The sequence below is a fragment of the Lepidochelys olivacea genome, assembly GCF_965140295.1.
Source record: "Lepidochelys olivacea isolate rLepOli2 genome assembly, chromosome: 9".
In the NCBI taxonomy this organism is placed as follows: Eukaryota; Metazoa; Chordata; order Testudines; family Cheloniidae; genus Lepidochelys; species Lepidochelys olivacea.
The window spans coordinates 27,380,312-27,404,090 of NC_140419.1; the positions used below are offsets into that span (position 1 = coordinate 27,380,312).

At 39.1% G+C, this 23,779-nt stretch overlaps 2 protein-coding genes across 3 annotated transcripts in view; one reads left to right on the forward strand and one right to left on the reverse strand.

Moving 5' to 3' along the window:
* Window positions 1–23,779, reverse strand: part of MED12L (mediator complex subunit 12L) — a 322,334-nt gene that overhangs the window by 129,224 nt on the left and 169,331 nt on the right. The window lies entirely within an intron of this gene.
* Window positions 2,241–3,943, forward strand: P2RY13 (purinergic receptor P2Y13). The gene is made up of 2 exons (XM_084639006.1): window positions 2,241–2,326; window positions 2,914–3,943. The coding sequence occupies exon 2, from the start codon at window positions 2,929–2,931 to the stop codon at window positions 3,940–3,942; it is 1,014 nt and encodes a 337-aa protein (XP_084495132.1). The 5' UTR covers window positions 2,241–2,326; window positions 2,914–2,928; the 3' UTR covers window position 3,943.

Here is a 23,779-nt window from a genome sequence, read left to right on the forward strand (position 1 = left end):
CGCGGTGTTAACCGTCATCCTCCACCGCTTCCATTGCAACTCTGCTCTCCTGCCCTCATGAATCCACCTCGCAGGTCCTCTTGTTGTTCTCCTCTATAAATATCTATTCTCGTGGCATCCGTCATCAGCCATCGCTTCCGCTGCAACTCTGCTCTCCTGCAGACGCTATACCAAGGCAAGCATGGAGCCCACTCAGATCACCGCGGCAGTTATGAGCATTGTAAACACCTCACGCGTTATCCTGCAGTATGTGCAGAACCAGAACCTGCAAAAGCAGGCGAGGAGGCGATGGCAGCGTGGTGACGAGAGTGAGGAGGACATGGACACAGACTTCTCTCAAAGTATGGGCCCCGGAAATTTGGACATCCTGGTGGCAATGGGGCAGGCTTATGCTGTGGAACGCTGATTCTGGGCCCGAGAAACAAGCACAGACTGGTGGGACCGCATAGCATTGCAGGTCTGGGATGATTCTCAGTGGCTGTGAAACTTTCGCATGCGTAAGAGCACTTTCATGGAACTTTGTGACTTGCTTTCCCCTGCCCTGAAGCGCAAGAATACCAAGATGAGAGCAACCCTCACAGTTTGCAAGCAAGTGTGGAAGCTTGCAATGCCAGACAGTTACCGGTCAGTTGGGAATCAATCTGAGTGGGCAAATCTACTGTGGGGGCTACTGTGATGCAAGTAGCCAACACAATCAAAGATCTGCTGATATCAAGGGTAGCGACTCTGGGAAATGTGCAGGTCATAGTGGATGGCTCTGCTGCAATGGGATTCCCTAACTTCAGGATGATAAACAGTCCTGCCTGTCAGGGAGAACAGTTTCTCCACTTGCCTGTTGTGCGCTATCCTCCTCCTCCTCATCTTCCTCGTCCCCAAAATCCTCATCCTTGTTGCATGAGACTCCCCCCTTGCAGGTGTCCACGGACAAGGGTGGGGTAGTAGAAGCGGCATGTCTGGGGTTCTGACCCAGAGCAGCCATTTGCCTCTTTGGTTTTTTGGTAGGCTTGCCTGAGCTCCTTAATTTTCATGCGGCACTGCTGCGGGTCCCTGTTATAGCCTCTGTCCATCATGCCCTTGAAGATTTTTTCAAATATTTTGGCAATTCGTCTTTTGGAACGGAGTTCTGATAGCACAGATTCATCTCCCGTTCGGTCCATGCTGGAGCTCTTTTGTGATTCTGGGACTGCATGGTCACCTCTGCTGATGAGCTCGCCATGCTGGCCAAACAGGAAATGAAATTCAAAAGTTCCCGGTGCTTTTCCTGTGTACCTGGCTAGTGCATCTGAGTTGAAAGTGCTGTCCAGAGCAGTCACAATGGAGCACTCTGGGATAGCTCCCGGAGGCCAATACCGTTAAATTGTATCCACACTACCCCAAATTAGACCTGGCGATGTCGACTTCAGTGCTAATCCCCTCATTGGGGGGGGAGTACAGAAATTGATTTTAAGAGCCCCTTTAAGTCGACAAAAATGGCTTTGTCGTGTGGAAGGGTGCAGGGTTAAATCGATCTAACGCTGCTAAATTAGACCTAAACTCGTAGGGTAGACCAGGGCTAAGAGTGAGAGAATCACAGGAGAGGTAAAGACATGAAGTCTGAAACCTGTGGGGGTGTACTAAGAGACAAGAGAGGGGTCAAAGGTGGAGCTAGTCTGGTATCCATGACAGCAGGCTTATAACCTAAACCTTGAGGGTTTACATTCCTTCCAAAACTCAAAACTTACTATCATATTTGGACATTGTTGTTATTCATATAAATGTCTATTCCTTTTTTGACTCCTGCTTAGGTCTCAGTATCCACGATATCACGTGGCAATAAGTTCCACAGTCTAACTGTGGGTTGTGTTTAAAAAAAAAAAAATCTTTTTATGAGTTTTGAATTTGTCACGTTCCAATTGTGTTGGCTGTTCCTTTGCTCTTGTGTTATGAAAGAGGCTGAATGATCTACTACTTTGTACCACTCCTTATTTTGTAGTTTCATCATAACAATCTTATTACCTTTTCTCTTAGATAAACAGTCCCAGTCTTTTCAATCTCATTTCACATTAGAGTTTTTTGGCCTTGGGTCCATTTCTAGTAAATAGTAAATATATTATTTTAAAATGAAAGCTAATGATTAATTTAGTAGACACCGAATGGGTTAACTAATTCAGTGCATGAAAATGAGGAAGGAAAATTTAAAAAAAGCCACTCCACAATTATGTTCCGCTGTGAAGACAAGTTTCACTGTTCTTAATGTACCAGTGAAGGTAACAATCAGCATAGGAACAGCAACCAAGTATTCCTTCAACACAAAGGAGAATTTCTTTTTATCATAACCTTCATACAGGTACCTTCAATATCTATGTTCATAAAGATGTATTAAATATATAGACTATGCTAATGACTTATACTGTATGTCTTCTGCTCAGATTGTTTTAAAATTGTGTTGAGAAATGAAATATGGTTTGCATTAAGCAAGAAATGTTAAAAACCTGAATGCTACTAGTAACCCACAGAACAGTTATTCCCCTTAGAACATGTTGCTTTTAAGCCCTAACCGTGATATTTAAACTCAAACAGGTTTTCTTTTTTTTTTTATGTTCCATGGGAAGATAAGCTGTCTTCCAGCCACTTGGCTGTGATACCAAGCTATTATAGTATATTAATAGAGTCCTATATTAATGTACTATATGTTATTTCTAATATATTAGAAAATAATAATAAAGTAATACAGAAAATATCTTTTTCCTTAAGGTTTACACAGGAAAAAGACAGGTTTAACTTTTGTAGGAAATAGAACACAAATTTGGTCAACAGATGTTGTTAATGCAATGAATATTAAGAAATTTCTGAAAGTATTATGCACAGGTCAGTACCATGTCACATTTTAAATATTAAATTTCTCACTTTTTTAAAAATAACTTTCCTCCTCAGCTTCTGTTTTAAACAATGAACTGGAGTATCATCACCACCACCAATGGGACAACATCTTTCTCTGGACAATGCCACAGAGACACCAGAATTGCACATGTGGTATTCCCAATCCTCTACACTGTCATTTTCCTCATTGGAGTTATATTGAACAGTTTAGCTATTCGGGCTTTTTTCCAAATTCAAAGCACCTCTACTTTCATCGTCTACCTCAAAAACACACTGGTTTCTGATTTCATAATGACTCTTACGCTTCCTCTGAAAATTCTTACCGATTCAGGACTGGGACCATGGCAACTTAGAGCTTTTGTTTGTCGCTTTTCAGCTGTGGTATTTTATGAATCCATGTATGTTAGCATAGTACTACTTGGACTTACTGCTTTTGACAGATTTCTCAAGATTGTGCGACCTTTTGGGAAGTTTTGGGTGCAAAATGTCACTGCTGCACAAATTCTTTCAGGTCTTGTTTGGCTTTTCTTCTTTGTCCTCTCCTTGCCAAATATGATTTTATCAAACAACAAATCAACACCCCTTTCTGTGAAGAAATGTGCTTCTCTGAAGAACCCCTTAGGACTGAAATGGCATGCAGCTGTCAATTACATATGTCAGTTTATCTTCTGGACTGTGCTAATTCTAATGCTTCTATTTTATGCAATCATTACCAAAAAGGTATATAAGTCTTATATAAAAACTCAAAAGAAACATTGCAAAAGCAAACAGAGGATTAATGGGAAAGTATTCATCATTGTAGCTGTCTTTTTCATATGTTTTGCTCCATTTCATTTTTGTAGAGTACCATACACACTAAGTCAAACTGGCAGTACAAGTGACTGCAATGTACAGAATCTATTATTCATTGCTAAAGAAAGTACTCTTTGGCTAGCTACTACAAATATTTGCATGGATCCTTTGATATACATAATCTTGTGCAGATCGTTTGTTGAAAAAGCATTCTGTGTCAAAATGAAAAAATTTAGAAGTACAATTCGGGAAAATCCAACTGTCCCCTTGGACACCGGAATATCTGTGTAGATTCTTGATTTGGTGTAACTTTATAGCTTTTTGTAATTTGCACTAAAATATTTGCAGAAAGGTTGAAGGATATTTTGTGTCAAGATGTTTTATTCTAGAACTGAAACTTAAAGGGTCGTTCTTCTCTGAAATGTGACTTAGTATAATGTTACATTATGCCATTTTTACAATCAAAAGGTACTCTGCTTAACAAATAAAATGCTGTTTCTTTAACTGCCAGACCCAAAAGCTCAGCTTGCAGTCCAAGAACTAAGCTGGGTTCTTTCCACCTGATGCAGTATCATCATGACCAACAAAAGTTCCGCCAGCCAAACCTTCCTCAATGACACCTGTGCAGCCACAATGTCTTCACGTTGTACCCCAAGTGATAACTGTTCAACTTCACTTCTGTCAATGGGGTTGCACAGGTGTTAGGACATAGTGAAAAATCACGTTGATGGCAACGCATTAGGTGGAACAGAATCCGGTTCACACTCTCGCACTGCTGTGTTGGCTCCACTGGGCTAACAGGAGTAGAAAGCACTAAAAGCTTTTTTGTTACTAAAACAAGTAGATAAGGACAATACACACAGTGATTGGAAATGGTGAATATGAAGATGGACTAAAAATACTTTGCCTAACTTGGATAACAAGAGGCACATGGCAGAGTATACAAATATTTAAATTCTATCTACTGCATATGAGAAACTAGTATAAAATTTACTGCCATCTAAAACAAACAGCAGATTTTTGCATATTGAATGTGGAGGCTCCTATTCAACATCAAGGTTTTGTTGCTCTTAGCAAATGGCACTGTTAGTTGTCGCTTACCATATATGGAATCACATGGCAGGGGAGAGGAAGAACTTCTTTGCTTGATACAGAAAATTATGAGGTGTATGAGGCAAGTCATCCCCCGTCCCTCCCCTTCTGCACATTGCATCTCTCATTTTCTTGCCTCCTCCATCACCCACTTTTCCCTCCTCATCAGTGTAGTGATGACAAAAGGAGAAAACACTTGTGTTTGGGAGGCGGTCCTGGAGCAACAGGAATCAACTCAGGGACTATGAGGCACTGGAATCCTCTTCTCCCATAGGTCCACGCAGAGCCCTGGGTTGCAGTGTTTTAGGAAGACTAGGCTGAGAGCTGTTCAACACCCATGAGTGGGTAAGCCCGGAAATATGTCTCCTGTCCCCCACCGTGAACATCAATCGCCTTGAATTCAAAAACACTGCACAGAGAGACTGGAATACATAATATCGGATAAGCCCTCTCCTCCCCTCCCACCCTGAACTGCCTGCCAGATTCCACTCGCGTAACTGCTGAGGCCATACTGGTCCCCTGATTCAAATACAAGATGGATTCAAAAGGGGCTGAGTCCAAGGAGTTGTCACATTCTTTCCAGTCTAAAGGCTGGCAACATTCGTTGTTTAAGCCACCAACAGTCTAATGACCATTGAGTTAAAGTCTTGAACTAACCAAACAGTATAAAAATAATATTAAAACTTGCCAAGTTTCTGGAGTGTTTTTAGTTCCTTCTGACTGGCTAAACCCAACCTGTCCTCTGATACCATCTGTCATCCAGGACAACAAACCAAAAAATCCCCACAAAAAGTTAGTTTTGAAGTAAAATTTATTTATTTAATTAAATAATTTTTCAGGTGGGGGAGAATGAAAAATATTTGTTCAGCTCAACTTAAAATGGCATTTTCAAAACAAAATGTCAAAATGATTTGTTCTGAAAGTGTCAAAACAAAAGTGTTTTGACATTTCCAAAACAATTTTTTTCCGTGGTGTTTTTTTTGTTTTTTATGGCTGATACTATTTGTTGAATTCAGGTCAAGTTAAGCAAATAGTGTCATCGCTCCGAAAATACATTTCTGGGACAAAAAAATAGTTTTACCTGTTTCTAACCATCATGTCTTGAGTTGGCAGGTGAAAATTTTGTAGGGTTACACTGAGAGGTCAGAATGCATCAGAATTCAAACCCCTCACCCCGAAGGTGTTTTCTATTTTAATCCATCACCCCTTGTAGAGGATCTTCTTAGCCCTTTTTTAATGGCTGTACAGTATGTGGTTATCTATTTTATATTTGTGGGTTGTGATGTTGTGAAGCAACCTGGCAGAGGGAGTGGAGTGAGCTACTTATTAATAACATTGTTCTCCCATTCATTAGGATAACTATAATTAATCCTTTCTTTTTTTCCTTCAGTCATTATTTTCCTCTAAAAGCATCAGACACTTTCTTTGGTTCCCTTCCACTTTTCTCCATGGGTTATTTTCAGAACTTCTGATATCCAAGGTAACCTTTTTCAGCAACACTGGTAGCTATTTGGACTTTTTTCTTTTTTTTTTTCCCCCTTCCCCAAAGCAGTTCTAGACTGCTATACCTTAACTATAGTAGCATTTAGGATTCCTCACCACACTGCTGGATTTAAATATTATTTAGTATTTTAATACTTGTTACTTATTCACTAGATATGCTAGTTCCACAAAATGCACCTTCCTGAACTATAATAGCTTTGTACAGTTGAGGCCTGTGAACACATTCTTTCAAGTAGTTCTTAATTTTAAACTTCTCTATTATCAATGCTTTAAATCAGTTCTTTCCTCTCAGTAAAAATTGGTGTTGAGCGTTCAATTGTTTCTCCATTCCTTAGCAGAATTATTTTGATTGCTTTGGCAAAAATGAACATATGACCATAGTTATTTATTTCAGTAGTGCCTGGAAGTTAAAACACTTTTCACAGCTCTATCACTTATTTAAAGAAAAGTGGTAGGAAAGAGGCAGAAGATGGAATACACATTGCTGATCCCACTCACACATCATAACCATTTCCACCATGGCTAATGCTAAATTAAAAAAAAATGAATAAGCAATTCATAGTAAATTAGAGTTAGGCCCAAACCACAACATTGTATCTAAAAACCTACTGCCCTCTACCCCCAATTCCTGTATTTTGGGGAACTTTGGAACGGATTCAGAACCAAACTTTGCAACTCAGACATCTCTTTGTAATGGGCTGTACCAGAACTCTGAATGTAAACAATTCTGTGACTTTCAGGAAGTTCAGATATGGATCCATTTCTCAGTCTAAACTATAATTCAAGCTTATCTTTAGTGTAAGCAGATAATGGGAGAGAGTCATGTCGTTCATTGTACAATATCTCTGTGATAAAGCTTGATGCAAATTTCTAACAGAAACTGAAGGAGAAGGAAACTTTTGATTTTGTCTTTTATCTGCTGTTTATGAAACACTGCAGTTATTTAATAGCACATGTACTGCACAGCACAAGTAGCAAGAAGATTGCAACTAATGGTGGGTGTAACCACAATATAAACTGAGTCGTTCCTTAAAACAGGGGTGTGCCAAAGGTTTTTACAGAAGTCTGAATCAGCTTTTTTTAGCTGCCTTCATCTTAAGACACTGACAGAGAGGCAGAAATACAAACATTTATAGTATAGAAGGGCAGACTTGTTGCAAAAATAAGAGACCCAATTTTTGCTCACTTTAGAAGGAAGCATCTATTAGGTTTTGAAATGTTTCACATGTTTTTGCAATTCAGGTTTCTATCTGGAGAACAGGAAACAAACTATCAAAATACCATGAGAAAAGCTGGCCTTACAGCATTTTGGAAATATAAAAAAGCATGTTCTCCTGAGATTTCCAGCCCAATTTTACAACTCAAGAAGTACAGATAGACCGGAAAACCTTTTTGATTTGCCTAACTCTAGTTTATAATGGAAATCTAATACCCCATAGCTTGAAAGAAAATTAAAACCCATAGCTTCTTTACCGGAAGTCACGTAACCTTGTCTCAACCAACTTGGCATACATTGATAAACCAAAGAGGTAACAGTGCATTTATTAAAATAAGGAATGGACAAACTATCAGAGATAAACTTCCCCCTAAACCAAAGTTTCCTGAAACTCACTAACTCTCTCTCCTCCCATACACACACAGAAAGTTCAAGAAAGCTTTTCCATTTTCACAGCTTGCCTCCATCCTTTTTGCTTCTGTTTGAAGCTGCAAGCAGAAATACTTCAATATCACAAAAGAAGACACTCATGAGAGATGTCAGTCTTTACCACAGCCAGGAAGTACCAAAAACCTCACCACAAAGGCTGTTCTTTTTCAGCTCTTTTTGCACAATGAATGGCTTTGCATAGTTCAGATAGAACAAACAAACATTTCACACTTCTGGTGGCTTTTCCAAACCTGACCCTTTTCACAAATGTGATTTAACAGGGCTGGCTGGAGCATCTCAGACACCACAACTGATATTACAGAAATACCCTGGTGTTTCCTTATACAGCAACCACACAGGAAGAAAAAAATAACATGTAAAGAATTTCACTCTAGGTTCCTTTGTTTTGATGCATAATTACTGAAGAAGAGCTTTTCCTTTAATTTGGGCATCAAATTTCTCTCTTATGTGCTACACTATGGTGAGGAAAGGAACAAAACACACTACATAGTGACCAGCTGACCAATTTAAACCTCATTCTTGTCTGAACTGGAACATTTTTTTGTGGTTTGAATTGGTTCTGAGAAATAAACCTGATTCCAGGCCCCTATTCTCTCACCACTCTCTTCCTCTTCACTTTTACAACACTGCAAATAGACCCTGAGCACTATTCCTTTATGTAGTACTTGCAGTCTGGTATTTCTGTGTCATTTCCCCATGACAGCCACTTGAGTTTATTTTGCCAACTTTCAATCTATTCACAAGTCATTTTGTTTTTCTAACAGAAGCATTTTTCAGAGGGCCATGCAGCCGGATTCTGCAGAAACCCACGTGCTAAATAGTCTTATTTTGATAAGCCCTAATACAGTCCTTGTCTCTGTTTCTCAGTGCCTTGTTAAAATATATATATATATATATAAAGAGCTGGTCTTCACATGGTATGTCCGCTTTTCAGATCACCAGATCTCACATTTTATCAGCTCCAGGAATAACTCAATCAGGCATCAAGAGTTCACAAAATGCCTCACAAACACAAATTCTAGACCCCATATAAACACCTAATTTTTAAGAAACGGTAGTGCAAACCCTTCGAACAAGGCAACAATATCTCTCTCACTACAGAGCAATATTCTCAATTCATCAGAGATGCAGAAATAAAAGGTTGTGTTGTAGACGGTAGTTGGGAATCGAAGGAAGATATGCAAGATGTTTAACATACACGGTACTCAAGCTTAGAGGTCCTATGTGAAATCAATCCTAAGGCAGATATTGGCAGAATCCTAATATTATAGGAGTTAAGCCAAATGAGTCAAAAATACAAGCTGTATGGTTCTTCAGAAATGAGGAAACAAACAAGAGGCATAGTTCCAACTAGTGATCCATTAACGCTGAGGTGAAAAAACTACGGGGCTGAAGATGGAGGGAAGACACATAAGAGATACTTTGCATATATTGGTTCTTATTGAAATCCTCTCTTTATTTGCCCCTTTAGTAGGGTGGGGATCAAGACAAAGGTAAAAGTACATGACTTGAGTAAAGCAGTAAGAAAAAATATCATATATCATAAGCCAAACCCTACAAATGTCCATTAGAGGAGCCTGAACAGGCATTAACAGAAAATGTGTGTATTTCCAATTAAAGGAAGGTGATTAGTGAACAGTGCCATATGAACTCTGAGCACCTCCTCTGATGTGGTTATGTCATTGTTCTCCTAATGCACACTCAGTTAAGTCGACATCATCTCATGAAATGGCACCACTTTCCATAGGTACACACAGAGGTAGGCACGTTTTCATGTTCCAACAGAAGAATTTGCTACTTGCAGTCAAAACTCAGGTTTCAGAATTACATTAGAACACACATCAGCTTTGGCCTCTGCAGCTGAAACACACAGAACTGAGAAGTTTTGCTGAACACCACTTTAGAAATCGTGAGAAACCATGCCCATATTGTAAGCTTGGTTCATTCCACCAATTTTCTGTTAAAAACACCATAAATACATCACACAGGTATTATCCAGGTGGTAAATGTGTATTAAAAATAAACCTAACATTTGTATTTTCAAACATGACAATAAAAAGATGTCGTATGAAGCAACAACATAATAACTGTTCTAAAAAAAGTTGTTCAAGATTTATGAAATATAAGAATTATTCTATAATCACTAGAATAATATATAGACAGAAGCACATTGAATCTTTAAATAATCTGAATAATAAAGATATAGGGTTGGTTTTCAGCTGCTCTCTTCATCAAAGTTTTACATTTCTTTCACATCACTTTCATGACTAACCCCATGGTATTCCCTTTAGACACTGACTAGCCTCGACAAGCTTCAGCTTGAGAACTGGCGCACACAATTGGATTAAAAAAGCATGTAGGATCTTATTTTTAACCTTTTCATACTCTTATCCCTTTTAGTCTATGTAGTTATTTATACCATGACCACCACAGCTGTAATTAATCACGATTAAAAAAATCCATCTATTGTATTTTGGGGTACCAATAACTAAACCCTTGGACCTTTCTAACAAGTATTAAAACAATGTCAAATAAATGTAGCTTAATTTTTCATTTAATTGTGTGCGTATGTATGCATATCTGCATGCGCATGCGCGTCTGTCCGTCCCACATTTTATAGGCAAGTTATGCCCTAAAGGAAGAATTGATATGGGCCTGAGTGCATTATAAAAAAACTTCACAAATTTGTACTAATGAGGATAACCCATTAGTAAGGCTTGCAGACTAGTGAGTGTCTACAACAATGCCAGCAAGGACCTTCTACCCTGCATGGACTTGGGGAAAGCACTACAAAACCTACCGGGAATTATCTTAGCACTTGATAACACTTCAGAACAAAACTACTGCAACCGCAGTTGGTTACAGTAGCTGAAGCGTTGGTGATCAAAGTGTAACTAGCCAGCTGAAATGAATAACTTGGTTACTGGGATGAGCTTGCAAGTTCTGATAAAAGAACAAAAGGTAATATACAGAAGTGTATGTTTCCACTGGCTCACTTTGTATGACTTCCATTCCCTTCAGCAACAGATAACACCACGAAATTCCTGAAATCGGGAAGCACATGTTATTTCTGTGGGGAAATGGAGAAGCAGGTGGCATTACCTACCTGTGACCAGAACCGGAAAAAAGCACAAATGCATGGATGGATGGCATTCACAACTCAGACTCTGGTGTGGGCTTTTCTTTTTTTTTATTTTAAACAGGCAGCAGGGTAGAACAGTTCACCAGTACAGGGATAGAGGCTCCCCATTAAGCAGATGGTTAGACCCATCTGGTATTAGCACTGTGTTTCCAAGCAGGAGGTCTGTTTAAGACATTAAAGTGAGAAAGAGGAGGACTGCCTCCTATCTCTTGCATGGCTGGGTAGGAATAAGTTCACTATCACAGACTTTTGAGGAAGAGAAGGACAATATATATGTACAAGACAGAGGAAAACCCATAGGTGCTCTGATATGCTCCAGAAGCAGTTTTGGCCTAGTGGTCATTGCAGGGAAGTTCTAATAAAGGCCAGAGTTTTTTCAGAGACCTGGTAGAGCCCTGCAGAGACTGTAGAAATGGTGAATTAACCACCTTCTTCTTCTCCTGGTTTAAAATAAAGTTACCTTTCCCCAACTTTCTAAATAAACAGCAGCCGTTAACCTCACTCTTTATTTAAACAAAGACATATACAAATCTGCCTTTCTACATACCTGGAACCCTTAACTGTAGAGATGCAAGAGGCACAGGTGAAACTCAGATCCTCAAAAGAATACTCTTGTAGTAATCAGTATGAAGTGAATGGAAAATTTAGTTTTCTTAGTTAAAATCTGTACGTTAACATTTTCATTCTATACATCATTTAGAACAGAAGATCTGATCAAAGGACATTAAAAAATATCTAAATATAGACAGCTTAAAAAAAATTAACAGGTAACATTATGGTCATGACCAACAGAAGATAGATTGACATATGTCCAGCACAAAATTTTTAAGCATCACATTAAATTAATATTTTCTCTACTAACAAAGTAGCATTAACTGAAACACATAGGCATCATTACATAGTTACTGTAAAACATGCTTTCAGACTCTTCACTTGAATGTTTCTGGATTTAAGACTCTAACCCACTGCTCCAGGTGAATCACTGTCTGCTTCTTTAGCTAGTATTACTCCAGACTCAGGAAGTTTGCAGATCTTACCTCCACACTGGCATGTGAGTCACTCCCAGTAATGAGAAAGGCAGCTGCTTCAGTTGTTCCTGACGGGGAATTTTGACTCTCTGATCAGGTGTCACAAAAAGCAATCAGAAGGTGGCAGAATCACATTAAGTGAAAAAAGCTTAACATCCAGAAATAATTTCTATTACTACTTTTTTGGAAGATATACTTTTATTCCTGGTTTAAGTTTCAAGATGCATTTTTGAGGAGCCTAATGCATTCTCAAGACACAGCAAAGAGAAACAGAGTGCAATAATGATGACAGGTAAGTGATTTTTTAGTGCTGTCAAAAGGGTCAGATAAGGTGTTCATTACGTGTTTAAAAATATAAATACCACCTTGTTTTTAACCATTCTAAAGTAAGTAGAAAATGGGCGTGAAAATGTCACTGGTTAAAAGTGCTTAGAATCATAAATTAGACATCACATTAATGTAAAGCACTGAAGTTGTGCCCAGTAATGACATTTTACTAATCTTCAATTCATTCAAAATGTTATGAAAACACATTGTATTTTCTATACCCAAAAGTTAAAAAGATTAATATTTTTTCTATTTGTTTCCCTTACAATATTTATGTAAGGGCAGGAGCTCAAAGTCTCACTGAAGTGCTGTTTCTTAAAGGCAGAGTAGCTGATATTGAAAATAAACGCCATAAATTTCCAAATTAGTTAGAAAAGGTTTATGTTCAACTCTTTTTGCCTCTTTCAAAAAGGGAAAAATATATTTGACTTCTGTTAATTATACTATAAAGAATAAGGGTTCCCTTCCTTCATAAGCTTCTGAAATCATGTTAAAACTTGTTAGGTTTAAGAGTCACTTGGAAGAACCACATAGCTATTAAACAACTTAGCAACTGTATGAGCTGTACTTCTGATAAGTCTCTAAGTTCAGGAGGCAAAACATATTTATCAAACTATGACACTTCCAAAAAAACCTAGATCGCTTAATGATTATTCTACACTTGAATGATTATTCTCAGATACCAAGGACTCAAAAGTAACAGTGAGACTATAATTTCTATATTGTTAAAAATGAATGTGTGTTGTGTACTGTGTCAAATGTACTATAGTAGTCTATAACTTCTTCCTGCTTTACATGTTTCCTTTTGTTAGGAAAAGGGGTTTTGTTTTGTTTTTAAATCAAGTGGTATTTAGAGGTTTTGCAGCTTGCTTTAAAACAATGTCTACTTGGACTCTTACTACAAATGGTCATCAAACAACATATATAGTCAGTGTTCACAAGAAATTGTATCAGTCTGATCATATGGAAACCCAGGCCAGCACCTCTCTGAAATTAGGATTGAAATGAAGTGTTTCCTGGCATCTTTTTACCCTTTCAGTGAAAAATCAGTCACCTCACAAAAGCCTTTAATTCATTTTTTTTATTTACTTGTAAATTAGCTTTCCTACCACTCCTCTCATTTCTAACTCTGATGCCAGGGATACTGCCCTATGTGGTTTAGGAGAAGACGAGACTGATCTGTTTGAGAGGGGATACTTGTCCCATGTGGATTTGAGGACGTGGCTTGGGTCCTATAAGGAGTAAGAAGGGATAAAAGACTAAAGGAATCTGCAAGTGGAGGAGATGAGATGGCGGGAGGCAGGACAGAGGTTGGACTGTGTGAATGGGTTTTAGAAACAGAAGGCAACTTTTTGTCGTAGAGGTGTGGTAAAAAACAAATTGATGGATTGTCACAGGTGTTGCACTTCCTGCACCTCCCATGGCCTTTTTTGTCTCCCTTCCTTCTCCTCCTCTTTTTCCAGTTTCCTTTCACATTACAACTTTGCAATATCATTCCTAGTCCCCCACTCCCTAACTGCAACCATTCGTGCACTAGCACGCAATCAAGTCTGAGCTGTTCCAAGCACCAGAGGTCCTCAGGCACTTTGGATTTTGGAACAGCCTAGACTGCATTGCTACTACATGAGCAACTGAATTGAAAAGTCATTCAGAAGACGATGCAACACTGAGCCCTGCATTCCTTTAAACTGCACAGGGAGCCAAGACCAGCAGAAGGCATCAGAATGGGGGAGCAGGCATGTCAGATGTGTTTAATCTGAGATTTTATTTTGTTCTAAATATAAGCATCTAGTGTCTTGCATACAAGCATCTGGTCATATTACCTGCAGAGAAGGGCAAGTGGACTCTATAGCTCCCCAAAAAATGTCTTAGTAAAACTACCTGATTAACTGGAATGGAGGCATTTCCTTCCTCTCATTGGACATCCCAAGGTCTTTTAATCTCTTTTTGTGAAGAGAGATCCATGTTTAGTAATTTCTACATCTAAATTTATTTGGCTGACCAAAATAAACAGTAGGTGAAATCAGCCAGGAGAGCAGTAATGGAGACTTTGTAGTGTCAAATTTATGGTCTAACAATGTGTGCTATGTTAATTTAATATTGTAAAATATTTTATATTGAAGAAGTGTTGCTAATGATGTTTCCATACCACTACAAAGAAAGGACGTGAAGTGCCTCTCTAGAGTCCTCCATGTCATCTTCAAACACCTTGTTTCCTCAGAATGCAACTGGGTTAAATGGAATAGAAGTCCAAGTGCTGATAGTGAAGACAGAGACTCCTATATTTTAGTTGTCAAGAGCTCTCCATCATAAAATATTCTTGCAACCTTTTCTTAAGATACTCTAGCCCTCCTCCCCACTCCCCACAACAAGCCTTTGAAATACAACAACGGCAAACCTTTTGAGTTCCAGAAGTATATTTTCTTTGTCCCGTGAAATTCCATTCAGATTTGGTTGCAATATAAACTATTTCAAATCTCCAGAATTTGCTTTTCCCTTTTTACATAAAATCTTAGGAAAAACAGTATACAAAAAACTATTTCAAAGTAAATTTAAGTTGTAAAGTCAAGCACTTGAAAGTTAGGAAATGTCAGTATTAAGGTTGCCATGAAATGTCAACTCATCCCCCTTGTACATATGAATTATAATATAATTTTTAATTACATGATCATATACTATTTTTTCCACAGGATCCCTGCAAATTCAGTGCACAGGATGGATGCACAAGGAGCCAAAATTATGGTTGCCCGTGCAACCATAAATCTAGTATTTCCTAACATTCAAGTGCTCAGTTCTCCAACCTAAATAATGATTTAAGCTATTTTATACATTATTATTATTATTTTAGAATAGCTTTGGAAGATAATCACTTAAATGCAATACAGATTATGTGTCTTTTAAAGAAGTATCTGCCTGATGAGAGCGAGGTTGCTTGATAGGAGATTGCTCCTGGCTAAGGAGCAGCATGGAGGAGGACGTGAAGAGAGTGGTTAAGAGAAAGGCTTGGTCAAAGTGAAGAGGATGAAATGATCATACAGAGATTTATGCAAAGTGAAGGTGTAAAGAGCCTTGCCGGGAAGAACTAGAAATTTGTACTTGATGCAGAGGGCAAGGGGAAGCTAATAAAAGGAATTCAAATGGCCAAATTACATGGTCCAAGCAGCAAAAGCGGTAGCTTATTCTTTCAGTCATGTTTAGGATAGATCAAAGGCAGCAAGGTTTGAGGAGGAGGAGGAAGATGTCCAAGGCCATGGTCAAGAATTTTAGCAGACGAGATGGAGAGGAAAGGGTGGATTTAAAACTTGTTTGATTTGGCAACAGACTAGATATGGTGAGAGAAGACAAGAGAGAGGAACAAAGAAGATCAAGCCTGGGTAATGGGGAGGATAATGAAATACCAACAGTGATGAAGAAGAAAGGGAGAGAGGAAAGGATTGGGGTAGGAAGGGGATGGCAAAAGGAGTTCAACTTTAGCCATTAAGTTGGTGGCAGAACACCCAAAAGCCGCCAGAAAGAAAAGCAGGTGTAAAACTGAATGAAGTAAGAGGTCAGAGGTGATGAAGTTTACTTGGGAATCATCTGCATAAAGGTGGTTGTTGAAGCCATGAGAAAAGCTGGGGTTACCCAAACATAGGGATGAAAGGAGGGGTTCCAAGACAACAAAACTGAATGTGTTACTAATGTGATGGAGCCTGGGATAAAACCCTAAGACAGACAGACACACTGTCAAAAAGGGTCTTTTTCCTTCCCCCTTTGAATATACATCAAAACTATGGTGAAGGCGTTAAATGAGAGAGAGAGAGAGGTTAATGATGAAGGAGAAGAAAAGGATGAGAGAGGAAGCAAGGCAGGAGGAGGATTCAAGGAGACAAGTTAATCAGTAAGAAATGAATGGTGAAAGAGAGTTCTAAGAGCCAGAGGCCAAGATTTTGCTGAGGAAAACAAAAGACTGATAGATCACATTTGTTGAGAAGGTCAAGTATATTAAAGTATGAAAGTTGCATCCTTTATGACAGAGATTCTCAACATGGGTTCTAAGAAGGCCACTTTGTGAGGCTGCAGCAGCGCCTCCAGATATCTGTAGAAGGGACTACAGACAGGAAGAGGGGAGAGGGTATTACCCAGCTTTTCTTCTCTGTGCTCAGGCCACCACAGGAATGAAAGCATATCCATGACCTAATAAGAGGCTGACCGATTCAGGAAGAATGGGCCATCACAAAGTCTGCCGCCATTCAACGGCACTCCTCTGTCCTTCACAGGAAAAAACATCTGTCAATTACATAATGGAAAAGCAGGCCATGCCTGTGGGTGGCCCTCTTGAATCCATTTCTTATAGCAAACGAAGCCTAAGAGAGATGTGTTTAGCATTGCATCTCTTGTAGTTTTGCCCTTTTTTGTATATATCATCCTCAGCTTGACCATGAAATATGGATATGTTATCACCAGCATAACAAAGCACTGAAAATATTTCATCAACATCACTGTCAAGTTGTTACGCATATTCCAGGAGAAGGATAAAATCACCAAAAAGTATTCAATCAGTGGTTATAAAAACACAGCTTTGTTGGACTACATACAGCTACAGCACAGAATATAATGTGCTCCTGAAAGAAAATGTTTAGTCAACTTCTAATGAGCAATAGATCAAGAGGAAAGAGAAAGAGAAGAAAAAGATATCCTGAAAAAACTCATTAATTGAGCCCTAGCAGAAATCAGTAGGTAAGAAACTACAGCAGCAAACAAATCAATATGGAAAGTCAAAGTTAACATCTGAATTAGAACATTTTGAAATATATTAGTCAATAATGAGAGAAGAGAGCAGAAAGAGGAGTTGAGGAAAGAGGACTTGAAAACACATGTAACTAGCAAACATTACTCCATTCCCCCAACTGACCTGCAGAAAGGCCTATAAATCAAGAAGTGGTGCCTTCAGTCACCGAGGGGTTCATATAAGCTCTTACTAAATCACTGATATTACACAAAGAAAAAACTGAAATTTCATAGGAGTAAATTTGAGGTTTGAAAGAAACTACGGCTTAGTGACGGCAAAGCTGTTATGAACATAGCTTTAAAATAAAATTGGTTCCACTAAACATAAAATTTAATCTGGGAAAATAGTCATACACCCTGAGGACATATACCTTTGTACATGCATGTTGCTGGATATACCTCCAGGCACGCTGAACTCAGTACTAGGTTGAAAGAAAAAAAAATCATTCATGTAAAATATCACAATTCTTTTGTCTGCCTATGCAAAACACTATACTATGCAAGTTCTGGCAGTATTAACAGTAAAGATGAGAATTTGAGGTACAGTATTTTATGCAAGCTTTGTGAAGCTGGCATGCAGATTTTATACTTAGAAACACTGGACTTATTTTACAATTCTACATAGAACTTACCTAAAACATTCTCTGCACCTGGTTCCAGCACTGCTTCCTTCAAATCAGTACACTCAAAATAAAAAAGCTACTAAGTAATAAAAATATACCTTCCAAAAGCCTCTATCCTCATGTCACTTTCAGGGACATAGGTGTCTTGATTCTAAACTCTTTTTTGCCTCCTACAACTTTCTGGTCTATAACAGTACCTATTGCCAGCTCTGAAATTAAACTTGCATACAGTATTATCTTTTTCTTGCTCTGCAGTAAGTCTTATTCATGCCGTTGTCCACAATGGGCTTGAGCAGTGTTATGTAGAAAGAGCCAAATTTTACTCAGTTATGAGTGTAAATCTAGAGTCAACGAAGTTACTCTGAATTTAAACCAGCCTAGATGAGCGCATAATTTGACACTAAGAGCAGGTCTAACAAGAACAGTTTGTCAGCATAGCTTTGTCGGTGAGATTTTTTGTTGACATAGCTAAGCCAGTAAAAGCCACAGTGTCAATGCAATTATATTGGTATAAGAGTGTTCACTTCTAATAGCTTATTTCACTCGGTGGACCTGGAATAAGTTAAACCAGCAAAAGTACAGTTTTGCCAGTATAAGGTATGTCCACAGTAGAAGCACTTTGCCAGGATGAGCTATCCTGCTAAACCCAGGGTTGAGAGTTCAATCCTTGAGGGGACCATTTATGGATCTGGGGCAAAAATTGGGGATTGGTCCTGCTTTGAGCAGGGGGTTGGAATAGATGACCTCCTGAGGCCCCTTCCAACCCTGATATTCTATGATTCTATTATATTAATCCAGTCTATGTATGTTGTGATACTGCACTCATCACTGTAGTATCTGAGTGCCTTACAATAGTGCATTAAGAAATGCTGAACATCTCATGCATTTGTTCTCTCATTCCATCCCCAAAAGAAGAAACACACACAGTGGAACGCCTTGGTTTGGTAGGGTATTTTGTGGGGAGAGTTCATTTTTTGTTAAATATACATGTTGCTATGTATTTATGTTAGAGAAGGCAGGTCAAAGAAATGAATCATGCAGTTGGAGTGAAAGGTGTGGTTTATGATGGTCCTTAGTTCTTGTGGAATAAGGTCCCTGAATCTTGGACCAGCCCCTGGGAAAGCTCTGTCTCCCACACATACGAGCTTTACCCTTATTGGTGAGTTCCATTGTGCCAGAGGAGCATAGTTGTTGATCAAGATCTTCATTCTAAAGCTTTAGACTGTCTTCTAGGTATCCCGGACCGAAGCCACAGAATGCCTCTTTATGGCACAGAACCCTGGTATAGCTGTATGGTCAAAGCACTCCTACTGTAGCCCTGGCTTAGGCCTGTTAGATAGTAGGTGCTTAATAATAGTAAAGTAGGCACTTTAGGCCCAAACTCTTCACTGCATGCAGTCTCTATAGGCCCCAGTAGAGCTGAGGGCCATAAGACATCCAGTTACAACTCCTTCATTCTCAGGCTGAGTCTAAACCAGCCATGCTATGGGCTACAAGTGTCTGGAGAGGTTGCTTTAATCTAGGAAAGCTGGTATCAGTCCTCAAGGGGCTGTCCATCAGCTGAGAATAACTGGAGAGCAATAGCACCCTATCAATGGCCCTTCATACCCCATAGAATGCCCCGTACAACAGGCTGGGAAAGAGATGTGTAAAGGCTGGCTACATTGACTCTATGCCAGGTGAGAATACTAGCATACCAGGGAGGATTCTTAGCTGGAAGGATGCTGCAAATTTCCAGGCAATCTGTAGTGCAAAAGGATAAGAGAATCTGACCCAGGATCTATTTATTTCCTTTATTATCTCTCTGAACTGCAGTTTCATTAAAATGTAACGGCAGTCTCCTTAGTTATACCGAGAAATAGGAACTGTTTTCCCATCGCAGAAAACTTCTTGTGCATTTCTGTGCTCAGTACAAAATATCCTGTTTGGTCTCCTAGTCCCTCCTTGGATTTCCCCTCAACCCTCACCTCATCTCTTCTTAAGCTCCTCCAACACCACACTATCACTCAACCAAAGAGCCGTAGAACTTCCTCACAAACTGGCCTCATCATAGAACAGCTTTCCTGACTCTCTTCAACCCCATTTCAATAGCCATCTCTTCTCACTGGCTCTGCGTTTCTAACACTAGGAAATATTGAGTGATGATTTAATGGCTCAGGGCAGAGATAACTAACACCTCCTATGGAAGTCTCAGCAAAAGCACCAAGTATTGTACAGACAGGTACATTGAACTGTTCTCCAGGTCTGAGTTGAGGCACAAAGCTGTGGTATCCGAAGCTCACAGTGTAGCTTGTCCAGGCTGCATTGTTTCCTAGATAAAAAGACTTTCATCTTTGGGACTGTCCATCTAGCATCTTTCTCAATCACAAACTTCACTTTTATAAACAAAGCCCTCCACAAATCCTTCCCCATGAGTCTCTTAGTTTCCCAGGTGCAAACATTTGCCCTGAAACATAGGCATTCAACTTTTCTTGACCTCTTAACAAATGATAGCTACAAACATTACCTGGTAACATGTCATACAATGTGTATGCTATACTTAACTTGTATTTGAATGGAGTAATTGATTTTTTTACTGTAATTTCTACAGCTCTCAAAAGTGTGCTTATTTTATTTTATTATTTTTAGTGTGCTAAAAGTGTACAGCTCTTAACAATAAAAATACAAAGGCATGGTCTCTGATCATCCATTTTGGACATTACACAGCTAGTAAAAGTAACGAACAGTAGCAATTAGGGGTGAGGAAGTGCAAGGATTACAGAAATAAGGTTGTATGGTTACTCAGTTATGTTGCATGAACATTCCAAGAGTCCCATTAAAGATTGTTTATTTGTTCCCCTAAAATGACAAATTAAGATTTCTTACAGACAACATGGAACAAGTGTATTAGGAAGGACCTGAGAAGCGGAGGGGTGGGTAGACTGGCCTGATTCATGGATTGGATAGGCCATTCCAAGCACAAGGGGCAGCATAAAGAAAGGCACAGGGATGGGACGGGAAGAAGGAAACAAAGGAAGCATTGGGGCTTACTCCAGTGGTGGAGTGGGACAAGGGTGCTTGTAAAAGTAATGTGCACAAAAATACTGTATTACATTGCAACCTAAACTGTATTCTTTTAAAATTAGCTTGTAAAGAATTGGTTCTGTTAGGTATCAAAATGAACACGCATACAGCCAACCAATGATAAATTTAATATTCTCTTTTAAACACTTAATTCAACTATTAGCCAATGTGAATGGTGATGACTGGAGTAATTGGCAAATGCAATATATCAAAGTTATACTGTAATACACAAGTTTCACATTTTAAAAAGTGTTAAACAGATATTAGACTTATGACCTAACATATGCAATATTGTCCAGAGAAAACAAAAAGTTGTAAGATAAAATAGAAAAGTAGTGAATTAAAGATCAGGAAAAGAGCAATGAGATTTACAGATGCAGATTCCTCACCTCATTCCTCATCTCAAAAAAGATATACTGGCATTAGAAAATGTTCAGAGACGAGCAACTAAAATGATAAGGGGTTCGGAACGGGTCCCATATGAGGAGAGATTAAAGAGGCTAAGACTTTTCAGCTTGGAAAAGAGGAGACTAAGGGGGGATATGATAGAGGTATATAAAATCATAAGTGGTGTGGAGAAAGTGAATAAAGAAAAGTTGTTTACTTGTTCTCATAATATAAGAATTAGAGGCTACCAAATGAAATTAATGGGCAGCAGGTTTAAAACAAATAAAAGGAAGTTCTTCGCACAGCGCACAGTCAACCTGTGGAACTCCTTGCCTGAGGAGGTTGTGAAGGCCAGGACCATAACAGGGTTTAAAAGAGAGCTAGATAAATTAATGGAGGTTAAGTCCATTAATGGATATTAGCCAGGATGGGTAAGGAATGGTGTCCTTAGCCTCTGTTTGTCAGAGGGTGGAGATGGATGGCAGGAGAGAGATCACTTGATTATTACCAGTTAGGTTCACTCCCTCTGGGGCACCTGGCATTGGTCACTCTGGGTAGACAGGATACTGGGCTGGATGGACCTTTGGTCTGACCCAGTATGGCCATTCTTATGTTCCCTCCCCCCCTCATATATTTTCTAAAACTCTTCCCTGCACAACGTTTCCAAAACAGGTCAGGGAACTCAAAGCTGTAGTAATTAGAAACACTATTGACTCATCCTATATCTCCCTGTGTAATGTCTTGTAACCTATTATTTAAATTTTCGTATGAGGTTATATCAATCATGCACATAAACTAGTCTATCAACATTGGTAGTAAAAGATTGCCCCATCTATGCAACAATATGTACTTAACCTACATTTATTGCAACTGCCAACCTTTTATTTTTACTGACACTAAACACACACACACACCCAACCAACCAGAGACAAACCACAAAAATGCTAAAAATTGTGAATTAAGGTCCAGCTGAGTAAAGGTGCAGGTTCTACTGAACCCTTAGAGTCACAGCTGAATAGGCATGAAGGACCCATGGAACAGCAGGATTTTTACTATAGATGTACAGATATGTATAAGATGGAGGTATGACACACTTGCATGGAATGAAATTGGGCTAGGGGAAAAAAAACTTTCACTCAAGCTGAGGTAAGTGGCAATAAATAACTGTAAGAAGGTGGAGACCAACCTCATCCAGCACAGAAATACCATTTACATGGAAGGAAAAGGGTCTGTTTCAAGAGCGGACAAAGTCAGTCACCAACTAAATGAGACCTTGTAGCATTCCATCAAGATCTGCCCCCTTTTTTTAAAAGAGAGAGGAGAGGAAGGAGGAGACTTTTCATTTCCAAATCTGAAGGTGAAACAATATGTGGAAGAGTGTGAATTCTCCTGGGAATATTATGTTTCTTCTCACACCATGAGCAGGATGACATTTCCTGTGAATATGGGCTGCTTTAAAGCAAAGAAGTCCAGAAGTATACTAGGGTAAGAACATAAAAACAGCCATACTGGGTCAGACCAAAGGTCCACGTAGCCCAGTATCCTGTCTTCTGACAGTGGCCAATGCCAGGTTCCCCAGAGGGAACGAACAGAACAGGTAATAACCAAGTGATCCGTCCCCTGTCGCCAATTCCCAGCTTCTGGCAAACAGAGGCTAGGGACACCATTCCTGCCCATCCTGGCTAATAGCCATGGATAGACCTAGCCTCCATAAACTTATCTAGTACTTTTTTGAATCCTGTTATAGTCTTGGCCTTAGCAACATCCTCTGGCAAAGAGTTCCACAGGTTGATGGTGTGTTGACTGATGAAATACTTTCTTTTGTTTGTTTTAAACCTGCTGCCTATTCATTTCATTTGGTGATCCCTAATTCTCAAAGATAAGCTTACAGTTCTCATTCATCAACCCCACCCTCCTACTGAGATACCTCATTACACATAAGTTGTCTCTCCTGACTAACTTGTTGACCTGACAGAATTTCACAGAAGGCAAAGATGCCTTCTCTTCAGAACATCTATATGGAGCCTTAACTCTAAGCAGAATAAGTTCTTCACAACTGTACTACCTCAAAACATGTGCTTCCCTAACTAGACGGATAATCATTACCCAAAAACTCCATTAAATTGATAAGGTCTTTGTGAAAGGCATGATCTTTTTGTTATGCAACTGTACAGTTCCTAGCTCAATGGGATCTTGACTGGAGCCTCTAGGTGCCATCACAATAGAATAATCATAGTGAAGCTCATCAGATAGAGGAGTTCCCTTTAAGAGATTGAAGCCCTGGAGTTCCCAGAAGACAGCGTTTTATCAGAGAGGTGGTGAAACAGTCAAGACTTGCACTTCTGTGAAGTGTTTGTTGTTGTTGTTAATTTTGTTGTTGTTATTGCTTCCTGTCCATATTTTGGTACTTCCTATAACTGTTTTAAAATCAAAGACATTTAGACAAAAGGAATAAGAAAGTTTTAAACAGGAGAGGGATATTTATTGATTTTCTGAGGTTTGTTCCTGGCTGACTTGTAGGAGGAGC

What these genes read in the sequence shown, in the direction of transcription:
- P2RY13 (XM_084639006.1), top strand. Translation starts at nt 2,929, where the DNA reads ATGAACTGGAGTATCATCACCACCACCAATGGGACAACATCTTTCTCT.